This window comes from Muscardinus avellanarius (genome assembly GCF_963383645.1).
Source record: "Muscardinus avellanarius genome assembly, chromosome: 12".
Taxonomy (NCBI): domain Eukaryota; kingdom Metazoa; phylum Chordata; class Mammalia; order Rodentia; family Gliridae; genus Muscardinus; species Muscardinus avellanarius.
In genome coordinates, this window is record NC_137798.1 from 8,694,533 (window position 1) to 8,720,607 (window position 26,075).

The following is a 26,075-nucleotide window of genomic DNA, read 5'->3' on the forward strand; positions in this document are numbered from 1 at the left end:
CTAATGAATGCAATTTACTGGGCTACATTTAGTTTATATTAGAAGTTGGAATGTTACTTCATACTTGAAGTCTTAGGCCACTTGGTGAATGACTGAAACCAAATTCAGACTATGCAAAGAAAATACATAAATAGAAAAATTAAAATGTAAAGGAAAGGGAAAATATACTAGTGAAAGTGATGGACAAACATTACCTATTTATTTATTTATTTTGGTGGTACTGGGGATGGAACCTAGGGCAATTGTGCCTCAAGCTATACCCCCAACCCTAATTTTTAGTCTTTTTTTTTTTTTTTTTTTTTTGGTGGTACTGGGGTTCCTGGAAACCCTTCTACCTTCGGGCTACACTCCCAGACCTATTTTATATTTTTATTTGGAAACAAGGGTCTCTTAAGCCAGCGCTGCTGGCTTCAAATCAGTGCGATCCTCCTGTCTCTGCCTCCCAAGCGCGGGGATTACAAGCATGCGCCACCACGCCCGGCGTCTTTTTATTTTTGAAGCAGGGTCTCTTTGAGTTGCCAAGGGCATCGCTAAGTAGCTGAGGCTGTCTGTGAACCGGGATCCTCCGGTCTCCGCCTCCCCAGTGCCGGGATTACAAGGCGGGCGCTACCACGGCCTCACCACTTGACTTTTTTGGTTTTAAGTCTGAGCTCTGGTTTTTCTCCAAAGAGAAACTTTATATTCCAACAGGCTTTTCCCACGTGGTAGCAAAAGATGGTCCCTAGAAACCCTGGGTTCACATGGTCCTTCATGGCAGAGAGAGGCACTTTCTCCTCTATTATCCATCTCAGTTCATCCCAGAAAACATTGATTGGCTCTGCTGCATCCAGAGAGATGCTTTCTGATTGGCTATACCTGGATCCTATGTCATGGAGCATGAGAGGTGGGTATGTCAAAACACCTGAAGTTTACGGTTTAAATGAGATTATTAAGGAATGTAGCTCAGTGGTAATGTGGTTAGCATGTGCAAAGACCTGGGTTAAATCCTCGACATCAAAAACAAGGTTTTTATGGAATGTGGATGAAATGGTTTGAAAAGAATGCTAATAAGGCAAAAAGAAACCAATGTATGTCCATTACTGTTAGACTGTATATAACTGTAAGTAATAATGCCCAGGATCATACATGTTTAATTTGCTTATGTTTTTCAGATTATTGCAAATCATCATATGCAATCTATTTCATTTGCTTCTGGAGGGGATCCTGTAAGTATGGATTCATAAAAGTTCTTTAAGAGTTAAAAGAATTTGCACATAAAACATATTAGCCTTTATGTGTCTTTGCCACAATTTGCCAATAGATAGACATAAAAGGTTATAAAATTGTGGCTTGGCCAAAATATTTCCTGTTACTGAATTTAAAAACTTTTGGATTAGTAGATGAGCTATCCCACACGTGTACTGCATTGGTTATTAGCACTGGAGTGCTCATCTGATAAGCTTCCTCTTGCTGGCACCTCTGCCTATGAAGAGCAATTGTGTCTGGCAGACATGTGTTGACCACGAAGCCAACTCAACTTAATTTGGAATGTGTATCTGTGTTTGAAGAAGCCCAGGGAAGAAGAAAGCTCAGAAGTCGTGGTTCCTCTCCCCCAAGAGGCTAAGTGGTGCTCATTTCCCAGAGACTATTCCGATCTCTCTTTCTGGTCCTACTTAGCAAGCGGAGCACCATTCCCTGGCTCCCTACTTCATTGTTACTGTACTAGAGTCTTTGGAGAGGGGCGTTGAAGTTAGGAAGCTTGTGATTGAACCAGAAACAAATCTGTTTAAATGCAGGGAACAGAAAGATAGTTGAGCTCCTCTGTGATATCATGGCTCCTTTTCTTGTACCTGTAAACATACTGACAGCTTGACTTTCGTAGTGGTGGAACATTAATAACATCAAGGAAAATATGGAGAATATATGCAGACCTTGTTCTCACCCAGCTTTTATTACCTTCTTTTCTGCAAAGTATTATTATTAAACATTATATCCTTCAGAAATGAGCCAGTGAAGTCCAGCTTAACAGCTGATTTTTTTATCCACTGCCTTCAGTTTCTCACTTTAATTGAGAAGTACAATTTAGTCATAAATAGTAAAATAGATAGTCCAGAAACCCAGGGCAGATAGAAAGGGAGGTAAAAAAACAAATGGCTTGGCAGCTGCTGTCCCTGCAAAGTTTTTATTTCCTTTAAACTGCTACTCTAGATATTTAAAAGGGAAAAAATAAATATGTACCCTAAAAGGGAATCAAGTTACTCTTTATAATCATTCCATCATTTACTGGCTTCTAAAGTATTTGAGTAGGTTTTTCTACTTAAGTGTTGGTATAACTTTCTTGTGTATAAAGTATACAGCTAAATGGTATTAAATTAGCCCATTCTTTAAACAACAAGAACAACAAGAAAAACCTACAGGAATTACTTGTCTTCACATTGGCTCTCAGTGACTCAAAGTATTTAAGCAGGTCAGTCCAACATAGCTTGCCTTCTGAATTTCTTTGAAGTATAAGAAAGAATAGCAGCCTTTATAAGATTTCAAATTATTATTTTCTTTTTTAGAAAATAATCATTTTTTCCCTTTAGACGTCACTGCTTTCTCTCCTTTCTGCCTTGGATATACTTATTTTCAGGTGACTCAATTAGGTCCATGATGCTACCAAATGAAGGTAATCCAAACTTTAGGAGCGCCACTCCTTCCCCCAAGAGACTCCCTGGGTGGCAAACTGTGGATTCATTAGCAAACAGAGGGCAAGTATGATGGCTGGTGCTTTGCAGCAGCTCCGTGCGCCCAGTCGAGGATCTGGACTCTGATTATCCACCTTTGTAATCTGTCCTCAGGCTTGACATCAAGGAGTGGGCACCACAGATGGCCCCAGGAATCCAGGCTAAAAAAAAAAAACACTAGCATGCTCTCTTCTCAACCCATTATAGCTTGGTCATCCATGAAGGGACTCAAATACTTTTCCTTCTGAAGCTTAAAATAATGTTCTATGAATAACTGTGAAAAAGAACTAATGATGTTCGCCCTAAATTTACCCTTCTCAAGTCCCAGATATTCAATAGACACTGTGGAAAAACCTACAAGTTCTGAATTGAGTGGAGCGCCAGTGTTCTCTGTGCTTGGAGAGAAAGCGTATTGATTCAGATTTAAAATAGTAATCTGGGCCCTAAGTGTGGGCATCAGAAAGCCCCAGTGAAGTTTTACTCTGACATCAGTGAGGCATTGGGGCGTGGCACCAGGCACTGGGAGTCGGGCTACTTGTTTCACCTAAGGTTCAGGTCCTTGGCTAAGATGGGGGATCATCCATCCGTATTGCCCCACAGTGTCACAAGAATTAAATAAAACAATGCACGTAAAGTGGCTGGCCTATAGTCACAAAGGCAGTGCGTACTAAGACACGCCCATATTTATTTAGGATATTCACTGATTTCCATCTTCACAGCTAACTGGGTGTAGGGGTAGGAATCTGATTTTAAGTCTTGTGGCCCAAGACAGTCTTTTTTTTTTTCTGCTAGATTTCCTTCAAATTTCAAAAAATACTGAGCATACTTCCTAGCCTGTGGGCTTTGCTCACTCGTGCCTTCCCTTTCTTCTTAAAAACCACTTGTTTTCCTCCCATCAGCCTCACTCTTAGAAATGCTTCTATTGCTATATACATTTTCTCCATTCCAAAAATGCATTACGAGCCCGGCATGGTGGCGTACGCTCGTAATCCCCGCGCTTGGTAGGCGGAGACAGGAGGATCACGCAGGTTCGAAGCCAGCCACGCTGGCTTAAGAGACCCTGTTTCCAAATAAAAATATAAAATAGGTCTGGGAGTGTAGCCCTGAGGTAGAAGGGCTTTCAGGAACCCCAGTACCACACACACACACAAAAAAGTATTACGAGTCTGCAAAAATCAAATGCATTTAAAATTTAAAATTATTTTCCCCGGCTATTGGTGCATCCCTTTAAGCTTCCTGTAAGTTATCCTAAGTGGTTATAGTCACAGAACTTTAAAATTATTAGGATGTTGGAGACTGCTTTGAAAACGAGGAGACGGAGGTCTAGAGGCAGCACGACCTCTTTGCCATCATTAGCTACACCGGGTAGCACTGCTGGCTTCGCACTGTGTCTACAGCCTGATAGGAGTGCCTTTGCCTGCAGCAGTTGTGACTTTTCTTCTAAGTTAATATAAACCAAAGCTCAGAGATACGACCTTATTTATTTAGAAGATATTTCAAAGCTTTCTTGTCTCTTTACATGAGAAATTTACTCAGGTGTGTGTTATTTTCAAAATTAACGCAAGCAAGGCAAGTTATGCTGACCCTGATATCTGCTTCCTGTGTGATTCATCATGGGCTATTAAACGATTGTCCTTGAGGGCATTACAGACATGGGCTTTTATTTCCTGCCAGTTGATTGCATCTTCTCTCCAGAGAGTCCTACTTTTAATCTGCAAATGGCCTTGTATCTATTTTTTTTCCCTGAGAATTGAGATAACAAAAAGCATCTTTAATTATTAAAATCTTATCATTCATCAGCTCATTGTTTGCAATATAGGCTAGAATGGCCAAGTGGCTTGTTTGTTTTTACAAAGTCAGCAGCGTATCTCTTTTTGACCTTCGTAGTTTTTCATGGGTTCTCTCTTTTTTTTTTGTGGTACTGTGGATGGAACCCAGGGGTTTTCTTCCTTTTGGTTACACTCCCAGGCCTATTTTATATTTTATTTGGAAACAGGGTCTCACTAAGTTGCTGAGAGCCTCACTAAGTAGCTGAGGCTGGCTTCGAACTTGTACGATCCTCCTGTCTCAGCTTCCCAAGTGCGGGGATGACAAGCGTGCGCCACCACACCTGTTCTCAGGGGTCTCTCCTTTTTTAAAAGTGATTTTCTTCACTCTGAATTGATCAAACTAACGTGTTCTAGTTTTGGTTTATCATTCCTTAAGTTAGCTTGTATCACACACATGCAAGCTAACAACCACAAAAACCGACGTGTCTCTTTAATTAACTTGTTTTCTGATGTACAGGATATCTCTTTGCACAACAGAGACATCATGACAACTTTGTGATTGCATGATCCTTGATATTTTCAGCTTTCAACACAGGAGAAAGTCACGGTGCCTAGTGCTTCTTAAAGGCTGTGTCCTAACGTGTTCCCTCTCTGCATTTTTTTTATTCTTTATGACATTGTCCGTCTCCAAATTTTTAATCTTCAGTTTCTTTCCCCAAGGGGCAGAAAATATGTACTCCACAATTTTGAAGCTACCTTATAGTGTATCTTATGTTTCCTTCTACGGGCCTGTCCTTTTTTCTTTAAATAAAATCATATTTAAGTCCTTGCTTCAATACCATGTCCTAAATGCACTCTTACTTTCGGTGGTACAATGCGTTCATTTTAAATGCAACAATGTTCCCTTTTTTTATAGGATACGACTGATTATGTTGCCTACGTAGCTAAAGATCCAGTTAATCAACGAGGTAGGGGAAGCAATTTTTAGATTTTCTTAAGAGCTGTTATATTCCAAATTTAAAAAGCAACAAGCATTATTTTTAATATACAAAATGATTAGTGTCACTGGAGTGGTATATTGGATTCTAGAAATATTATGTAAATTTGAGTTGAAAATAAATAGCCTTGCTGGGACAGTAGAAAAAAAATGTATAGGTAGGATTTAAATCCCAGTCATATGAAAATCCACAAATTAAAACTTATCCATCTGTATTCAGATGAGAAGCTGAACTAGGTGTGGTGGAGAATACTTTTAATTCCAGTACTTGGAAGGCTGAGACAGGAGAATCACAGTTTGCAGCCAGCCTCAGCTACTTAGTGGGGCCCTTGGCAACGTAGCGAGACCTTGTTTCAAAATGAAGAATAAAAAATAGGGCTGGAGGTGTAGCTCAGAGGTAGAACCCAGGAAGAAGAAGAAGAAGAAGAAGGAGAAGGAGGAGGAAGAGGAGGAGGTGGAGGAGGAGGAGGAGGAGGAGGAGGAGGAGGGGGAGGGAGAGAGGGAGGGGAGGGGAGGAGAGGAAAGGTGTTTTGTTTATGATTACAGAAGCTGGCTCCCACATCTTCAGTGGACAAATGAATTTCACATTAAGACCCAAGGTTATTGAGGTTACCAGCCTGCATTGGCACATCAGAAATAGAGAGCATGTATGCATGTTTGTGTGTGTATGCGTGTTTGTGTGTGTGTACCTGTGTAGCCCGTGCATGTACTTGGTTCAAGAGTCCAGAATGTCACTTTTCTGCGTCCTGGCTTCTCATCTTTTGGATCTCAGTTTAAATGTCTCTTCTTCACAGAGGCTTTTGACTGATAGCACCTCCTCCCTGCGGTAGCAGTCGAGCGCTGAAGTCTGCAACTGTTAGAGCTTTTCTTCCAAGTTAATGTAAAACAAAGTTCACAGATGTGACCTTATTTATTTAGAGTGTATTCTAAACCTTGTTTTTGTATTTTTGCATGAGAAAAATTCTGAGATGTGTGTTGTTTTTAAAGATAACCCAAGACCAGCTATGCTGGCCTTGAATCAGGCCCCAAGACTTCACTTGTTAGAAAGAAGGGTAATTTGTTGTGAAGGAAAATAGATTTTAGAAGTAAGCTTAGAAATTAAAATAAACAATCACACTGCTGCATGTTATGTACAGTCCGTGCACTCACAAAATCCGGGTAAGCAGCAACTTTGCATCGCGGGCTAGGAAGTCCCTGCACGCAGCCAGCCAGAGTCCCAGTTGGAATGGTCCCCGGTAAAGCGTGAGTTCTCTGCACGGTGGGACTAAGTCTGCAGTGCTCAGGGATTCCTTACATGGGGCACCCAGGCAATGTAGACCTCGGGGTGCATAGTCTGTACGACCAGGGTGAGGATATGAGGCATGTTTATTCCATGTTCCCAAGGAATTGGCCAGCTTATCTGAGAGAAGGGAAAATCGCCTCCCCTCGGTGATACCAAATACCCTAGAATTCTGAATCTATCTCGACTACTGATTTCTGCCAAGGGTTGGGCAATTGATGAACTCTCCATACTAGTGGGAAGAAGAGAATAGGTGGAAAACGTTACAAAATACTCCGTTAAAGTCAAGTCACTCTAAGTGAAAGGATGGAGATGAGGTCGTGGTCAGCGAGTGAGTTGCTGACAGGGCAGAAGCCAAGGACATCAACACAAAGCCACTTCTAGTCCAGCCCGAACTTCCCCAAAGAAGGATGGCTGCTGCGTTCTAAGCGACAGAGATGTTTGAACCCAGTCGTCCAGTCTACTGAGTATTCACTTACTTTATTGGTAAACGTTCGGCTTTTGTTGAAATATGCAACAAGGGTGCTGATGTGAAGCTCTTCTAATCTGCACCTATAATTTTTACCCTGCATCTCAACCTCCCCGCAAGTAGGATCCTATCATTGCCTATTCTCCGGCGATATCTGTGAAAAGATAGATGTGCTGTCAGTTATGTGTCTTGGAACCTCTTCAAGTGCTCTGTGCGTGTATGTCCCTATCACCCTGGACTTCATTAGAATGTAGGAATAAAATGTATCAATAAAAGCATATAAAAAAAGAAGAAAAAATGCATCGGGAAATCTAGACGTGTAGTAGCTTGGCCATCAGTCACTGAACACCTGCGGATACGTCTTTGCTCTTAAGTAAACGGTGGTGAGAAGTTCAGAGATCAGAGTTGGTTGCTGAGGGTAATAGCCCAAGAGGATCCAGATCTCTCCTCTTGCTTAAGGGAATCGGCAGAGAGCGCTACGAGGTGGCACGTTCACTTGGAAAGTTCCTGCTCTGGTACTTGAGTACCGTGTCAGTGCTGAGTTGTTCCAAGGGGATCGGTGGGGGCACAGGCTTATGGATTTAAAGAGGGCATTCACAAGAACTGTTGAATGAGGTCCTAGATGGGCTTTGGGCCACAGAAATAGTTAAAATAGAGGTCTCACTTTTTTCTTTAGCCATCAGCTACTTGTGTATGGGAAATCAAATCAGTGTTGGAATCAGAAGGATGAGTTTGGAATAATTGTCCCAACATTTCACTATTATATTAGGCTATTTTATTTTATTTTATTTTTTGTGGTACTGGGAGTGGAACCCAGGGGCTTTCTACCTCTGGGCTATACTTCCAGACCTATTTTATATTTTGTTTGGAAACAGCGTCTCACTAAGTTGCTGAGAGCCTCACTAAGTAGCTGAGGCTGGCTTTGAACCTACGATATCCTCCTGTCTCAGCCTCCCAAGCGAGGGGATTTCAATCGTGCGCCACCATGCCTGGCTTACTGTTATCTTTTAAGTGGAAACAACATCTTCCTCTTGGGGTTGGGATGAGTAACTTGGGTAACACTCAGGAAGCATAATTTTCTTTTTTTCATCTAATCTTTCCTTCTTCCTTAGGAAAACAAGTCTATCTTAGGAGAAAGATAACTTAGGAACAGAGCATAATTGTCTTAGATTGAAAGTTAATTATCTGTCCAGCACTTGTTCCTCTTTGGCCTCTCCTATTACCTTGTCATAAAAAGACCTGTGAGAAGCCACTGCATTCTTTTTTCTTGTTTTATTTTTTATTTATTTATTTATTTATTTTTTCGGTACTGGGGATGGAACCCAAGGGCATCAGAGCTCTACCCCCAGCCCTATTTTTTATTCTTTATTTTGAAACAAGGTCTCACTATGTTGCGGAGGACCTCCCTAAGTAGCTGAGGCTGGCCTCGAACCATGATCCTCCTGTCTCAACCTCCCAAGTACTGGGATTACAAGTGCGCGCCACCATGCTTGGCCTAAGTGAATTCTCAACATACCTCTGTTTGCACACTTCTCTACTATTAACATTTGCTCCTCATTTGAGCTCCTGCACTCAAGTTACATGCAAAGAGTCCACAAATAATGATTAATTAAATCCTAATGTGCAAGGGATGAGCTAGTCATTAGAGAGGAAAAATGATTGCTGGACACCACGGTCTCATCATTCAGTAGGAAGGATGAACGTAACCTCTGGGATATGCATGGGAAAGCAGAGATGACTCGGACATGACAGGTGCAAGCATTTGTTGAATAAGTGGGTAAAGTCACAGGTAAGAGTAATGTGGTGAGAGCTAGGCGTGTGTGTTTAGATGAGTGTGTGTAATTGTGTGCGTAAAGGTTGTAGAGAAGGGAGCGAGTAGAAGTAGTGAAGCCACGGTCGAAAAGATAGGGGGGAAACTGACTGTGGAGGGCATTGAATGCCGGCCAGCAGGTCACTGGTGCCAACAAGGATTTTGAGTTTTTTGAAAATTATTACGGCTTCTGCCATCCTACTGAGATTTCAGTGTGATCACTTTTCTGGCACTTGTACCTGTAAAGTGATATAGGAGGGCAGAAAAAAGCAGTTGTATCTGGAAAGTGATATTAGAGGGTGGAATTGTTGAGTCAGTTCACAGGATATGTCATTAGCCCCAGTAGAGGTGGTTATGTTCTAAACTACCTTGGAGGGGGAACAGAGAGTGTTAGACAGAGGAGCTGATGAAGAAACAGGACTCAGATGTTCCCAAGGGCTTGACAGGATATCATATGTGATGCACATATCTTCAAGCTTGGCTCATAAATGTATATGATAAATGATAGCTATTATTATTGTTGTTATTGTTATTATAATCATCATTGTCACCAGGCTGTGTGATTGGAAGTGGTGTTTCCACTAAGAAGCAGAGATTTTTATCAATAGAAAAAAGACAAGAAACAATGGAAAAACAGGACAAAGAAAAATAGCTCTCGCTGGGCGTGGTGGCGCACGCTTGTAATCCCCGCGCTTGGGAGGCTGAGACAGGAGGATCGCACAGGTTCGAAGCCAGCCTCAGCTACTTAGTGAGGCTCTCAGCAACTTAGTGAGATCCTGTTTCCAAATAAAATAGAAAATAGGTCTAGGAGTATAGCCCAGAAGTAGAAAGCCTCTGGGTTCCACCCCCAGTACCACACAAAAAAAAAAAAAGAAAGAAAGAAAAGAAAAATAGCTCTCATTCATCGTGGGAGAGCAAATAGACATTGCCAGGAGTACTTTGTCCACATTTAACTCTTTTAATCTCTTTTCATCTAAGACAGTTATTAACTCTTTTAATCTAAGACAATTATGCTATGTTTCTAAGTTATCTTTCTCCTAAGATAGACTTTTAATCACAACACTATGAGGTAGGTAATAATATTATTCCTTTATTATAGTTTTTTTAAAACAACACTGGAATTGAGGAAATTAAGGTGACTTTCTTAAGTCTCTAGCCAAGACTTGGAAGTACCAATTCCAGGTCCTGTAAACACCTTTAAAAACGACCCTTACAGAGCACCAAGAAACAGTTGAAAACTAGGAAAAGCTTAGCCTCACTGACATTCAAAGACACACAAATTAGAGTTAGACACCATGTTTCATCTTTGAAATTCAAATATTGAAAAAAGGTAAAATGCATTTTAGCATAGTGGCTAGCTGTGTGTGTGTGTGTGTGTGTGTGTGTGTGTGTGTGTGTGTGTGTGTGTCTGTGCACACATGTTTTGTTAGGGATCAAACACAGGGCCTCATGTATGCTGAACAACTCCTCTACTATTGAGCCAGTACCCGAGTCTGTGATTAACTTTTGAACATTGCTGATAAGAGCATAGATTCAAACATTTTGCAGAGCAATTTGACAATTTGCAAGAGAAATCTTAAAAATAAAAGCACCTTTAAACCAGCAATTTCACTTTTGAGGAAATAGTTAGGACATGCACAGAGATTAAACCATATAGGTTATTGTCATATTTTATTTGCATACTAGGACAAATAAAATTATTATTCATAATTAGAAAATTATTTAAGTAGATCCATGGCATGTATTATTATGAAGTAATTAAGACTTTCAATCTGGGCATGGATAATCCCAGTACTTGGGGGGCTGAGACAGGAGGATTGCAGGTTCAAGGCTAGCCTCAACAACTTAGTGAGACCCTTAGTAACTTAGTGAAACCCTGTTTCAAAGTAGAAAATAAAGCCAGGCATGGTGGCGTATGCTTGTAATCCCAGCATTTGGGAAGCTGAGACAGAAGGATCTTGGTTTGCAGACAGCCTCAGCTATTTAGTGAGGCCCTTGGCAACTCAGTAAGACCCTATTTCAAAATAAAGAATATAAAATAGGGCTGGGGGTGTAGCTCAGAGAGAGAATGCCCCTGGATTCCATCCCCAGTACTACAATAAATAAATAAATAAATAAATAAATAAATAAATAAATAAAGCTTGTGGTGTAGCTCAGTGGTAGATCCCCCCCCCCCACACACACACACATACACACGATTCAATCTCCAGTACTGAAAACAAGCAAGCAAGAAGAAAAAGAAGGAAAGGAAGAAAGACAGTGAAGGAAATATTCATAACTCTATTAAGTGCAAAAAATTTGGAAAGGCTCATGGCAGCTTATTAATAGTGTTTGTCCCTGGGTAGTGAGATTTTGTGTCATTTTAATTTTTCTTAGTGCCTTTTTGTTTAAAAAATTCTTACAATGAATATTCACTATGTTTGAGAAAAAAAATGTCCTAAATCTTTGAATAAAATTAGTGAAACAAGGGTGGCACACACTTGTAATCCCAGAATTCAGGAGGCTGAGACAGGAGGATTGAGGTTCACGGCCAGCCTCAGCTATTTAGTAAGGCCGTTTACAACTCAGTGAGACTGTTTCAAAATAAAGACTAAAAAATAGGGCTGGGGGTGGAGCTCGGAGGTAGAATGCCCCTGGGTTCCATCCCCAGTACTGCAAAAAAAAAAACACCAAAAAAGATGATGTTATAAAATTACCTAGTCAGTTTGGTTCCTTTGGGGGGAAATGGTGGACAAGAGAAGCCCAAGGAGAGGGAGTCAAGAAAAAAGATGGAGAGGGAGAGGGGAATCTTGGTGAGGTGGTACACACTTGGAATCCCAGTACTTGGGAGGCTGAGGTTTGCAGCCAGCCTCAGCTACTTAGGAGGCCCTCTGCAACTTAGTGAGACCCTGTTTCAAAATCAAGAATAAAAAATAGGGCTGGGGGTGTAGCTTGGAAGTAGAATGTCCCTGGGTTCCATCCCAAGTACGGCAAAAAGACCAAAAAAAAAAAAAAAAAAAAAATGGAGAGGAGAAGACACAGAATGAATCACTGCTGCAGGTGCAGGTTTAGAAAAACCAGAACTAAGTGAGATGGCCAAAGGAGGAATCCAGAGAGAAGAGGGCTGAGGATTTCAGAAAATGGGGGAGGAGTGGAGATGTGACCCCCAGAGTGGTCGGGAAGAGGACGGGAGGACCTCAGGAGATGAGAACTGCCTACGGAGGAGGAAGAGCAGTTTCTCCCGGAGAAGACATTGGTGTTGTCTCACGTGCTGAAAGGATTTAAGGGGAGTGAATTTGGAAGAAGCGCCAGCAGTCCACCAATGAGCAGAGCACTGATCACCTTGGAAAGCACGTTTTTGAGAGCCTGGTAACGGCAGAGCCAGGCAGCAGGGATGAGGAGGAGCATGTGGCTGGTGGGCAGTGCAGGTGGGCGAAGGAGGCCAGCATCACAGCACCTAATAATCCCGACCCTTCCCACTGTCTCCCTTCCTGGGCTGGCTGGCCTTTCTGCACCTGTGCATTCAAATCAGAGCACTTGTCACTTTTTCCCTGTCTTGGCTAGGACCCTTTAGTGAACTCTTTGTTTTATAGAAGGCTTTTCTCTTTTTGTAGAAAAGGCAAATTCCAGTAATAGTTCCTCCTCCTCCTCCTCCTCCTCCTCCTCCTCCTCCTCCTCCTCCTCCTCCTCCTCCTCCTCCTTTTGCAATAGCAGAGGTGAAACCCAGGGGCATTTGACCTCCGAGTTACACCCCAGACCTATTTTTTATTCTTTATTTTGAAACAGGGTCTCACTGAGTTGCAAAGGGCCTCACTAAGTAGCTGAGGCTGTCCGTGAACCCCAATCCTCCTGTCTCAGCCTCCTGAATGCTGAGATTACACGCATGCTCCATGTAGGAAAGCCATAGTTTTGATTCTCTGAAGAAAGTTTAGAAAAAAAAATTCATAAAGGCAATTAACATATTTATGCATATTCGTATAAAGTGTACGCACTACTGCACTGGTAACTGTAACTGTTGACTGACCGCTGGGTGGATTTCCCCCCCTTGCTTTACAGCTATTTTTATTGGTGCATTATAATATCATATCATAATGTAAATCCTGTTGAAAGTGACATCCATGCATACAGTGCTTGGTCTCCCCATTCCCTGGCTCTCGCCCTCCCCTCCCCTTCCCAATACAGAGTACTGAAATTGTAGTTGGTATTTTCACATATGTACACACAGCCAGCCAATGGTAATAATTCGATTAATGAACCTCACTCTTCCGCCTTCCCTCCCCTTCCCCGGCCCCCCTCCCCAGCTCCGCTGAGGTTCCTCCATTGTCTGGGGTCCCTCTGGTATCCCAATTACGCCCTGGCTTCTGCATATTAGGGAAAACATATGACCCTTCGCTTTCTGTGACTGGCTAATCTCACTTAACATAATGTTCCTTCCATGTTCAGGCAAATGACATAATTTTGTTCTCCTTCTTAGTAGAATTCCATTGTGTGGATAACCAAAAACAGACACATAGACCAATGGAATAGAATAAAAGATAGAGACAAATCCACACACTTACAGCCAATTGATTTTCGAGAAAGGTGCCAGACATATATGTTGGAGAAAAGCCAGCCCTCTCAACAAATGGTGTCGGAAAAACTGGTTATGCAGTTGTAGAAAAATGGAACTAAATCCTCACTTCTTAGTCTGCATCAGAGTCGATTTGACATGGATCAAAGATTTGGAAGTTAGACCAGAGACTTTGAAGCTCATAGATGAGGGTGTAGGTCCAACACTCCAACACAGGCAGGCAGGAATTTTCTTAACAAGATCCCCAAAGTTGAAGACATTAAAGCAAAAATTAATAAATGGGATGGCATTAAATTTAAAAGTTTCTGCTCATCAAAGAAAACCATCAAAGGTGTAAAGAGAAGGCCTATAGAATGGGAGATCTTTGCTAGTTATCCCTCTGATAGAGGACTAGTATCTAGCATATACAAAGAACTTAAAAGACTTCACACTAAAAATAAAAAAACCAAATGAATTATATGGCTGGCTGGCTGGCTGGCTGGCTGGCTTTGAGCTCATTTCTTCCCAAGATCTAGTCTCCCTGTTTTTATCCCACAGTACCATCTGGTGGATGAACTGAGAAAATGAACTTTGAAATTTCTAGTTTTCTAATAAAACAAAAAGAAACACTGGTCCATTGAAAATAAAACTAGTAAAAAGGGCCTGATATCTTTTAAGAATAGTTTTCATCCTATTGCCCATAAATACCAAGTTATAAAATGAGACAATATAAATATAAGATCCTTTTTAGTTCTTTATGTACTGGGAATTGAACCCAGGGGCATTCTATCTTCAAGCTACACCCCAGCTCTTTTTATTTTGAAACAGGGTCTCATTATGTTTTTTTGGGTTTTTTTTTTTGTGTGTGTGGTACTGGGATGGGGCTCTTCTACATCCAGGCTACACTCCCAGACCTATTTTATATTTTATTTGGAAACAGGGTCTCTTAAGCCAGCGGGGCTGGCTTCGAACCTGCGTGATCCTCCTGTCTCCGCCTCCCAAGCGCGGAGATTACAAGCGTGCGCCACCACGCCCAGCCTCAGCTAGATTCTTTTAAGTCTTACCTGATATAGTGCTTGTCACCCAGGGGGTCTGTTTGGCTACCAGGTAGGACCTAGAGAGTTTGTATCTGCATCTGACTCCAGACAAGGACAGAAAGCTCAGGCTCCATGGCAACATTATATCAACAAAATTTACTCTAATTATGGGGGCTTGGGCTTTTTATATACTTGTCTTTCAATATCCAACGCTTGGATATTGGGCAATTTTTGGTCAAGCTTTTAGAAACACTGGGAAAATAGTATATTGCATGCATTCAAGGCTGTGTGCTGGCCCATGTCTACCATAGAAAAGACGGTTTTCACAGAGTCACATATCTGTGAATGGTGGCAATGGCATTATCAAAACACATGTGTTTCCAGAAGGCTATGAGACTGAGCAGAATATCTGCACAGAACCATCCCATTTGTCCAATGCCAGTTCTCTCACACAGAAAGAAAGGCACCCTGTTTTTTCTCTCGTTCTTTCTGCTTAATCTTCATTAAAAAAAAAAAAGTAATATGAGAGTAACCAGGTTATCCGAAGCCAAGCAGAAAATTATGCTGGTAGAGTTGCCCCAGGAGCAGGAAGGACCGAAGCCTCCAGGAATCAGAAGCTGCTGCGGTCATTCTGGAAGCCTCGTAGAAGTGGCAGAGGATGGTTGGTCCAGACTTCCTGCGTGCCGCACACCTGTCCAGTTCCTCTAAGAGGGTCTAAGCACTATGAGAGAAAGTGATAGGATTTCTGTAAAGCAACAGGGGGCTTCAGCCATCACCCAGTGCGTTGTCTTGGCAGGCGACAGTCTTGCCAGGGAGTGACTTGCTCAGAGTCGCTCAGTTGGTGACGTAACAGGAAACTGAACTCAGAGCTGAGTCTTTCCACAGAGCTCACAAGCTCTTAGTGCTGTCCAGCAGAAGTACAATTTTGTTTCTCTTCTCTGTTTATTTATGATTGAATCTCCTATTTCTCTCATTTTCTTCCTCGCCTTTTAACATCTTCTCAGCCCTCATAAAAAAGTAAAATGACAACATTGTTGTTTCTGTTTTGGTATGCTTTCTGATTTTGATTTCACTCAGGTCTCACTTGAGTAAAATTTAAGACAATTTCCTATAGTATAAATATTGATGTGATTCGGGGAAACAAGTATTTATTTAACACGTATTTTAAAAATATCATCTACGTGTTTGTCATTAAAAAAAAAGCTACTATGGAGAAAACATAGAGGGCAATTATAACATGGCAGTCTGAAGATAAACTAAAGATTTTCCTTGGATAGGACAGATGTAAATTTAGATATTTTAATTGTACTTTCAAAAACAGAATTAGCTCCTAAGTCTATTTCAGGTTACAATCATGCATCCTTGTAAACAGGTTCAAAGAAATCACTGCTTTTCAGTAAAAGTCACATTAATTCTGGAATGAGGTGAAAATGCCTCAAAATGATTAAGGGTCAGAAGCACCGTCACAGGTTCCACTTTATCTTGCTGTTTATCGGCTCTGTGAGTTCTGTCAGATGGGAAGAAATTCCTTCTACTTAAATAAATATGATATGCTTTTCAAAGATAATTCAAAGCATAAAATCATGCTTCGAAGTTAACACTATTTAACCATTCTCCAAAATCAACTCTCCTCTCCATAGATTTCCCTTTTAGTAATTTGTTCCAGTGTTGGTTTCAAAATTTTGAGGCCCAAAATGCTTTTATTGGTATTTAAATAAAATTTATTGGTATCCCCTATGACTCCCTTAAACCGATCATCTTTTTTTCCCCTTTTCTTATCCTGGGAGAATAGCCGCCATCTTTATAGCGTTCTTATGTATATTAAACCACTATCAAGATTTTTCTCATTTCTCAATTCTTCTGGCTATACAATATTTTTTTATTCTCATAAGACTTACTGGCTCTATAAGTTATCTTTATGACTCTATTGTTATGAAACTTCAGTCCATTCTATCATTATTTTGCAAGACCCTTAGTGTGTGTGTGTGTGTGTGTGTGTGTGTGTGTATGTGTGTGTGTCTGTCTGTCTGTCTGTCTGTCTGTGTCTGTGTATCTGTGTGTGTTAGTTACTGGGGATTGAACCCAGGGGCATTATACCTCCAAGCTACACCCCCAGCTCTATTTTATTTTTGTTTTGAAACAGAGTCTCACTAGTTTAATGAGAGTCTCACTACTTGCTGAGGTTGTCTTTTAACCTGCAATCCTCCTGTTTCAATCCTCCCATGGGATTGCAAGTGTGTACCACCATACCTGGCTGGCCCTAAGCTTTTGACACCATATTCAGCAAGTCAAGAATGATACCACATATGGTGGGGAGATACATTTATAGTTTGTAAACACAGCTCTTATTTTTATATAGTAGCAGCAGATTTTCTGATTCATGTAAGTTTGAGATTCTATTCACCACCTTACCACTTGTTTATGTGGGAAAACTAGCCTTTTCCCAATATCTGCTTCTCAGAAAAAAAGTATCTGATATAGTTTTTTGGCAAGATTTATTGTTTTTTTTTTTTTTTTTTTGGTGGTACCAGAGGTGGAACCCAGGGGCTTTCTACCTCCAGGCTATACTCCCAGACCTATTTTATACTTTATTTGAAACAGGGTCTCACTAAGTTGCTGAGAGCCTCACTAAGTAGCTGCGGCTGGCTTCGAACCTGTGCGATCCTCCTGTCTCAGCCTCCCAAGCGCTGAGATTACAAGCGTGCGCCACCACGCCTGGCCTTTGGCAAGATTTAAAAGATGGTGATTTCTATACTTATCACTGTTTTGAGACAGTAATTCCTTCAACTAGAGGAAGGGGTATTCTAAAGCTCCTATCTTACCAACAAACCATTTCAATCTTGGGGGTGGGAATGGGGATGGATCTGAAAAGTTCCCTTCTTTTCAGTTTTCTGTAATATACGATGCAAAGACAAGATTTCAAACCCCACATTTCTGCCAAGAGTGCTACCCTAAAGCACCTACTGAATTGAAATCAGGGGATCATGCATCGATATTAGTCACATCACCAGTCAAGGCAGTCTACTTTATAAAAATATGGGCGCCCAATACTTGCCTTGAGATCAAAATTTGTGTTTGGAGATATTTGGGTGTGAAATTCAAATTTTTTTTGTCATTGATTCAGATGAAATATGGGGTATTCCTTATGTCATTCCAGAGCTGAAGAGAGTTTTTATTCAGTTGCAAATTCATGTTCTGAAATTATTTTAATTTTATATAATTTTCTCTGACTGAAAGTTCCTATAACATATTTTGTATGTCTTCTCCCAGCCTGCCATATATTGGAATGCCACAATGGGATGGCCCAGGATGTCATCAGTACCATCGGGCAGGCTTTTGAACTCCGGTTTAAACAGTACTTGAAAAATCCTTCTCTGAATTCTTCTTGTGAAAGGTCAGCCACGAGTTCTATAATTATTTGACTTGCTCTGCTTGTATTTTAAAATTTATGGGAAGTTTTAAAACTTACTAAGGAAATTGGTAATTATCTTCTTACAAATAGGCATAGTACCCATACAAAATAAGAGTGATATTTTCTGGTTTTCTTTCATGGATATTTACCCAAACATTTCCTCTTGCTTTGTAACAAGATTAAAGAAGACACCAAAAGTAAGAAAGGATTGGCCTAGTTTTCTAGCATTAAGAGAGCTATGATTTACGTAGAATTATAAAATAATAAACACCAACAAATTTCTCAGGCTTGTTTTAAACCCCAGACAAAACAAAACCGAGAACAAAAAATAAAATAATAAGAATGAAATGTCGGGACTTCCGGGAAGATGGCAACAGAGAAAAGCGGGACTTACGAGCCCCGCTAACAACCAATCTCTATTACCACAAAATCAGCGCCTTTCATAGCCAGAAAACACCATTAGCAGAGAAACAAAAAATGTAATTACAAGGGACAGAGGAAAAAGAGGGCTGGAAAAACGAGACACCAGAAAGAAACCAGACTGCAGTGCTGCGGCCGGAGCCACGGCACAGAGCAGCGGGCGCCATCTTCCCTTGCAGCACCAGGCCCCAGAGAGGAGGAGGACTCAGGACGGAGCTCAGAGCCACAGAGGAGGTATGCCGGCCTCACGGCCGAGGACGCAACAGCAGCGCCTTATTGCCAGCGGCAGTGGTGAGTTCACCGGACGGCTACAGACCAACGCACTCAACAGCCCACCAGGCTCCAGAGAGGAGCAGCGGGCAGCTAGTCGAGGTGAGCCGCTGCAGAACAGCCGGGCGGAATTCGGAAGATTTTTCAGCGCAGGGAGCGTCTAAAGCTCCCAGTGGCTGGGCTCAGCACACCCTGCAGGGACTCAGAGCGGAACTCAAAACCAGAGAAGAAATATGCCAGCCTCATGGCCGAGGGTGTGGCAGCAGTGCCATATTGCCACCGGCGGCAGCAGCAGTGAATTCACCGAGTCCACTACAGCTCCATCAGTGCACTCAACAACAGTGAGTCAAATTGCGGCCCCTAGAGAAGAAATCTCAGTACTGTACTCCCAGGGACTTGACCCAGTGGGGGAGTGGCGGTGGCAGAGATATCACACCATAGGAGAATGCCCAACCTAGCACCCCCCATGGTCTAAAACAGCCTCGATTGACTCCCTGGGTCTGAGACTTTGCGATACAACCCAGTAAAGGAGTACTGGGGTCTGAGATACCACAGACTCGAGATCCAGAGCACGTTAAGTGAAGTCGTAGTGACCCAGGGAAGAACCCAGAGAAGGCACAAACTTCCGAAATCATGGGAAAGAGGAATAACAATGGAGCAATGAATGCCCACAACCCCACAACATCAGAACATGATAAAACAGAAATTCAGAGATTTCTAGAAGATCAAATCAGGAAAATAACTGTAGAAATAATAGAGGTGTTTTGAAAAGAATCCAGAGAGAGCCAAAAAGAGATAAAGGATGCAATTAATGAAGTAAAGGCCTCAATTCAAAGCACAAACAACCAATTAGACCACATGGAGAACAGAATCTCGCTCTTAGAAGATGATAATTCCAAAAATGAACGCATAGTTTCTAATGTAGGAAAAAATATTCGACAGCAGGAATCTGATATTGAAGAAATATGGGCCCATTTTAAGAGAGCTAACCTAAGAATAGAGGAGGGAAAAGAAGGTGAAACCAAAGGGATCAACAATCTCTTCAAGGAAGTAATAGCAGAAAATTTTCCAAACATAGAGCAAGAGGTCGATACACAGGTCCAGGAAACTTATAGAACTCCTGTTAGAGAGGATCAGAGAAGAGGATCCCCACGCCACATAATTGTCAAAATGACCACTGTGGAAGCCAAGCAGAGAATCTTAAAGGCAACAAAAACAAAGGGCCAAGTGACATTCAGAGGCAAATCAATTAGAATCACTCCAGACTTCCCAAACCAAGTCATGAGAGCCAGAAGGGCTTGGAGTAACATATTCCAAACTCTGAAAGAAAACAACTTCCAGCCAAAAATTTCCTACCCAGCAAAACTTTCTATCAAATTAGATAGTAAAATAAGAAGCTTCCACGACAAACAGAAACTGAAGGAATTTATGTCTTCAAATCCAGTGCTAGAGAAAATACTCAAAGAGATTAACTACAAAGAAGAATTAGGTAACACACACCAGAACCAGAGAAACAAGATTTTCTATCCAACAGACAACTAAGATTGGTTATCCTGTGGAGATTCATTATTTATGTTAGTCTTTTACATATCTCTAAATTGTATTGTTTGCTTTTATTGTTGCTAATTTTTAGGATTTCTAGTTGGAATATTAATATACCTTTAGATATAGCATTTGGAAATATTTTATCCCATTCTATCAGTAACTTTTAACTCTGTTTACATTGTCTTCGGATATACAATTTTTTTTTAGGGAGTTTGTTTACCCTTCTGTTGCCTGTGCCACTGAAATCATATCCAAGAAATCACTGCCAATTTCAATGTTCTGAGGTTTTATGACCCAGATTTTCTTCTAAAAGTTTATAGTCTTAAGATTTATATTTAGGTCTTTTATCTATTTTGAGTTAATATTTGTATATGGTGTTAGGTAAGGGTCCAATTTTATTCTTTTTCATGTAATTATAATTTTTCAACAATATTTAGTTAAAAGATTATTATTTCCTCCACCAAATGTTCGTGGAAACCTTGTCAAAAATAACTTGACAATATATGGAAGAATTCATCTCTAGGCTTTTATTTAACTACAATGGTTTATATATCTGCATTTATAACAGTACTACACTGTTTCAATTATTGTAGCTTTATATGTTTTTTTTTTTTTTTGGTGGTACTGGGGTTCCTGGAAACCCTTCTACCTCCGGGCTACACTCCCAGACCTATTTTTACATTTTTATTTGGAAACAGGGTCTCCTAAGCCAGTGCCTGTGGCTGGCTTCGAACCTGCACGATCCTCCTGTCTCTGCCTCCCAAGCGCGGGGATTACAAGCGTGCGCCACCACGCCCGGCGCTTTATATGGTTTGAAATAAGAAAATATACATCTTCTAGCTTTGTTCTTTTTTTGAGATCGTTTTGGGTATCTAGAGTCCATATTCCATATTAGGATAAATTTTTTTCTGAAAAATAAATAAATAAATAAATGTATTATAGTTTCACCTAAAAAAAAAGAAAAAATATTCTCTGGTAAGAAAGAAAACAAAAAGAAATATTGAAATGTTATCTTTAAGTCATCTAAAGCTTGGTATAAGACAAATGAAACTGTTATGTGAGCTTATCATTGTTAATTTTGGGTAAATTGCTATAATACTAGATGTCAACCACAAAGCCAAGCATGGGAAGGAGGGATGGGGAGGGAACGGGGTGGGGATCAGGTAGGGGCTAACTGGGCGATGTGTACATGTATGTCTACAAAATTTTTTTTATCCCATTATGATGTATGAATACAGTGTACCAATAAAAAAATTTTTTTTAAGTATAAAAAAAAGAATGAAATGTCTACTGTAGAAATTCCTGTTTGCTGCTTTGCAGTGTAAATAGATGAGGTCTCACTACACTGTGGCAGAAGAGAACAGGACGTGACCCAAGGGTCCGGTTGTTGTGTTTAAGGCACAAAATGTCTGCAGTGGAAGCTGAACCCTTCCACTGAGGACTCTGGTTGGCAGCGTTCACGCCTGAAAAAGGAAACTCTTGAGCACTTTAAAATGTACTTTTTCTAATTTTTCATTTTGTGTATAAAAAAGATTGAGTCTGGAGATCTCCCGTTATGAAGCGCTCTAGGGTGGTGAAGGCTAGGGGCTTCCCAGAAGCCTTGATACTGAATTTCCCCAGGATGGCTTTTTTGTCTTAGTGCTATTATTGTTTATATGTGATGAACCCAACAAAACCGTGTAGGTTGTTACTAGAATCCACTCATTCCCAAAAGACGTTGATTTGTCCTTTTTCATAAGAGACCTTTACTAATCCCAATTTGGAAGAAAACTCCCATTTATTTCTTATTTACCCTTTTCAGTTTTAAAGTTAATTGCATGTTTACGTAAATGTACCCACTTGCCACATATGGTTCTGATGTTTCTTTATGAATTCCATATATTCATCTAGATTTGTGCAGACGAGATAGCTGGCCCATAGCGCTCTTATTTTTTCAGTTTAGCAAACCGGGCCAGACTCCATAATCAAAGAACAGTATCTAAATTTTCTTTGAGCAGAACATTGCCAACATGCAACAATTGAGGGATGCTGGCTATACATAGGAAGACTTTGCGTTTTTATGACCCTATGACAAAATGCCTTACATTTAGGAGTTCATTTTTTGTTATTCCTCTAATCATTATTTAATCACCGAGGGCACTTTTTGTTGGCTTACTCCACTTTGTCTACAGAAATCTAAACAGCCATCTGGTTGCTGCAATCCATGCGTTTGCCATCACATAAACACAGCTATAAACTTAAAACACAAATGCGGAGTTTTTCAGGATGCTCTGCTTGGGTCTGATCCCTTCGCATCCCTACAGCATTTGAATTCCCGCCCAGCCTCCTGAGGATTCTGCTTTTCCCTTTCAGTGAAGAGCTTCATACAGATGGCCTTGTGGAGGAGAGAGGAGATCATGAGTATTACAATGAAATCCCCGGGAAGCAGCCGCCTGCAGGTGGAGTTTCAGATGTGCGGGTCAAAGTTCAAACCGGGGAACAGCTGGCTTACTGCCCCATCCGTTGTGAAAAGTTGTGCTATCTGGTACGTAATGTTTTATTGTTGTTGGGACTAGTAATGTGACTCTGCCTTGATCACTAGAGCATTTCACTTGAGGATTTCCAAATGACAGTTTAGAGAAAGTCCCTTCTTCAAGCTCAGGGTCGGAGAGTGAGTCCGTGTGGGAGCTGTACTAGATCAGTTTTACTCCCAATCCATCCACCAGAGTCTCTGCAGATGAGCTCACATCTGCCTTCACTGGGAAGGCTAAGGCGATCAAACACACTGTCCTCCGTTTCCCCTTCCTTCCCCATCTTCCCGTGTTCTTGCTTTTTTTTTACTTAGCTGCTGTCTCCAAAGCTAATCTTCTGCCTGTCCTCTTGAGCCAATCCCTGTCTGCCAATGCAGTGTCTCAATATTTATTTTCTGTGCCTTCTTCCCCTTCTGCTTGCAAATAAACTTGGGCTACTCCAATCCAATTAATAACGTCTTCCTCCTTTTATCTTTCACACTCACAAACTTGTAGAAAGCATCGATTGTATCTGTTTTTGCATTTGCATCAGATTATTTCCTGGGATCAGCACTCGACTTGATAACCTGATGGAAATGACTTTCTGTTTATTTTGATGATGGTCACCAGTGGTTTAATTGCTAAATCGATTTCCCTCCTCAATATTCTGCATCTGTCTTGACATATATTGGCTGCCTCCTCTTTTTTGAAATCTCTTCTTGTTAGCTTCCAAAACATTTCCATCTTGGTGTTCTCTTCCTGCACGTCTGGTTACTGCCTTCCTTCCTCCAACAGTTCACTTGAATATTTTAACAATTATAGAAAAGTTAAAAAATTACAGAGAATACTGACACACTCATCACCTAGATTCTATGGTTAACATTTTATTACATTTTCTTTACCAAAGTGTATTGTCTTACATCATCGATTGATCCATCTTAAAAATAGAGTAAGCTGTATTTTTTTCTTTTCTTTTTCTTTTCTTGTACTGGGGGTTGAACCCAGAGGCATTCTACCTCCGAGCTACATCCCCAGACCAATTTCATTTGTTATTTGGAAACAGGGTGTCTCTAGAGTTTCACTACTTGCTGAAGCTGTCCTCGAACCTATGATCCTCCTGTCTCAGCCTCCTAAGTACTAGGATTACAAGCTTGTGCCACCACGCCCTCCTTTCTTTTCTTTTTATACACTATTTTTTTTTATCTGCTTCCTAGAAAACCCAAGTCTCACCTTGCTACATAGCACGCCACCTGTGTACATATCTCTTCCACCTCCTCTGTCTTCAGCCCTTACCTGTCTCACCAGCTATAACACCACATTTCATAACAAGGCTTGTTTATATGAAGCCTGAACTCAGTATTCTCCCCTCCACTCCAAACTCAATTCCTATACTGATTCATTCATGCTTATGAATGGCACTGCTACTCTTTCATGAATACAGACTCTTTTTTTTTTTTCCCACACTTTGGGTCCCATATCAACCCAGTCTCGAAAGCCTGTGCTACTACCATAAAAATATCTTTTAAATTGACTCAGGAGTTCCCATTCCCACTTCACCTTTTCAGTTCCAGTCCTTTACTTATCCTGAGTCTGAAAGCCCCTTTTCTTTCTCCAGTCTCATTTCTTCACACCCTCCCGCTCAGTATTACCAGGTAAATCTCTCTAAAGCGTCAGCTTTCCCACGGACTCATTTTGAGAGGCACCCATGGATTCCCATTCCCTTACCAAAGGCAGCCATGGTGTAGGGATGGTGAAGCCCTTGATTGGGTGAGATTCTTCAAGAATGCAAAGTGAGCCTGGCTCCAACCTCAGCATAACTAGAGATCCAGTGTTGATACAAATGTCCTGGAAAGCAGTTCCTGGCTGACACCTGGAGGAGTCCTAGAATGTGACCCTCCACACAGAAGCAAGAACCCTCAGGACAGGACCCTGGCAGACTGGCCACACGCACCTCTGCAGCTCCAAAGGGAAACTATGAAACAGTATACTCGGCACAGCCACAATCTGTTTCTGACCTGGCATTTTTTGTGTCAGAAAGTAAAGTTTTCTGCTCTATTTTCCCAGGAGTATTGCTAGTGTTTTTTTTTTTTTAAATGTATGCATATGTGCTATATGTGTAACTGTTTCACAATTTGTTTTTGAACAGCCTGGAAGCTCCAAGTGTGGTAGTGTGTATGAGAACTGCCTGGACCAAAGCCGGTCGATAGGTAGGTGCGGTGCCTTCCCCATCTGTCGCCCTTCTGATACCTTCAAGTTAAATGAATGTACGTGGCCTTTGCTCGAAGATACTTCACGGAAAAGATACTAATATAAAAAGGATGCCTAGGCCGGGAGTGGTGGCACAGGCTTGTGATCCCAGTACCGGGGAGGCAGAGACCAGAGGAATGCGGTTAACAGATAGCCTCGGCTACTTAGGCCCTTTGCAACTCAGCAAGAGCCTGTTTCAAAAATAAAAAGACTAAAAACTAGGGCTGGGGGTGTAGCTCAGAGGTACAATGCCCCTGGGTTCCATCCTCCGTACCACAAAAAAAAAAAAAAAGAAAGAAAAGAAAGGAAAAGAAAAGGAAGGAAGGAAGGAAGAAGAAAAAAAGGATGCCTGTCAGATCCATTAGGATTAAAACAAGACCTTTGTTCCAGGTTGGCCAAGGGAACCCAAGGGTCCTGGAATGTAAGACCATCAGTTAGTCCACTCCATACTTGCTAGAGTACTACCTGCTTTTGTTCTGTTTATTTTTTGTAGAGTACTACTTATTTTTATTGTTATATGTGGTCATTGATGTCGGGCAAAACTTTTTCACAAGTGTAGAACATCAGCTGTTAAGTTGGAAATATATTATAATAAAAGCAAGTTATACTGCCAGTTGGTCATTTTGTTCATATATAAATCATTCAAAGTGTCAATTTGGGAAGGAAAGTTCTAACACTTTCAAGGGAGAGATGACTAAACAGTATAAATAATGCAGTGCTGGATAGAGTTAGATAGGACTGAGATTAGTAGGAACTTGCCACCTAAGAGGTGGTCACTTCCAAGGATCCTTTAATATTTCTTATGGAATTTTGCCAATGCAATCTATTGATGTTTACATTAAGAGTACTTATTACTTAAAATAGATACAAAACTACATTTTAAATTAGATAATTTTAACCTTCTTTTTTTCGGTACTGGGGATAGAACCCAGGGGCATTCTACCTCTTAGCTACACCCTCAGTCCTATTTTTTATTCTTTATTTTGAAACAGGGTCTCACTGAGTTTCAAAGGGCCTCACTAAGTTGCTGAGGCTGTTCTTGAACCCAGATCCTCCTGTCTCAGCCTCCCAAATGCTGGGATTACAAGCGTGCACCGC

The 26,075-nt window shown here is 41.1% G+C and overlaps 1 protein-coding gene across 1 annotated transcript in view; it reads left to right on the forward strand.

Moving 5' to 3' along the window:
• Positions 1-26,075, forward strand: part of SHC4 (SHC adaptor protein 4) — a gene marked incomplete at its 3' end in the record, with an annotated part of 129,438 nt that overhangs the window by 85,505 nt on the left and 17,858 nt on the right. The window contains exons 5-9 of the mRNA XM_080707969.1: positions 1,152-1,205; positions 5,391-5,442; positions 17,865-17,988; positions 22,594-22,765; positions 24,877-24,937. Of these exons, the coding sequence (XP_080564095.1) occupies positions 1,152-1,205; positions 5,391-5,442; positions 17,865-17,988; positions 22,594-22,765; positions 24,877-24,937 (463 nt within the window). The remainder of the gene's footprint in view (positions 1-1,151; positions 1,206-5,390; positions 5,443-17,864; positions 17,989-22,593; positions 22,766-24,876; positions 24,938-26,075) is intronic.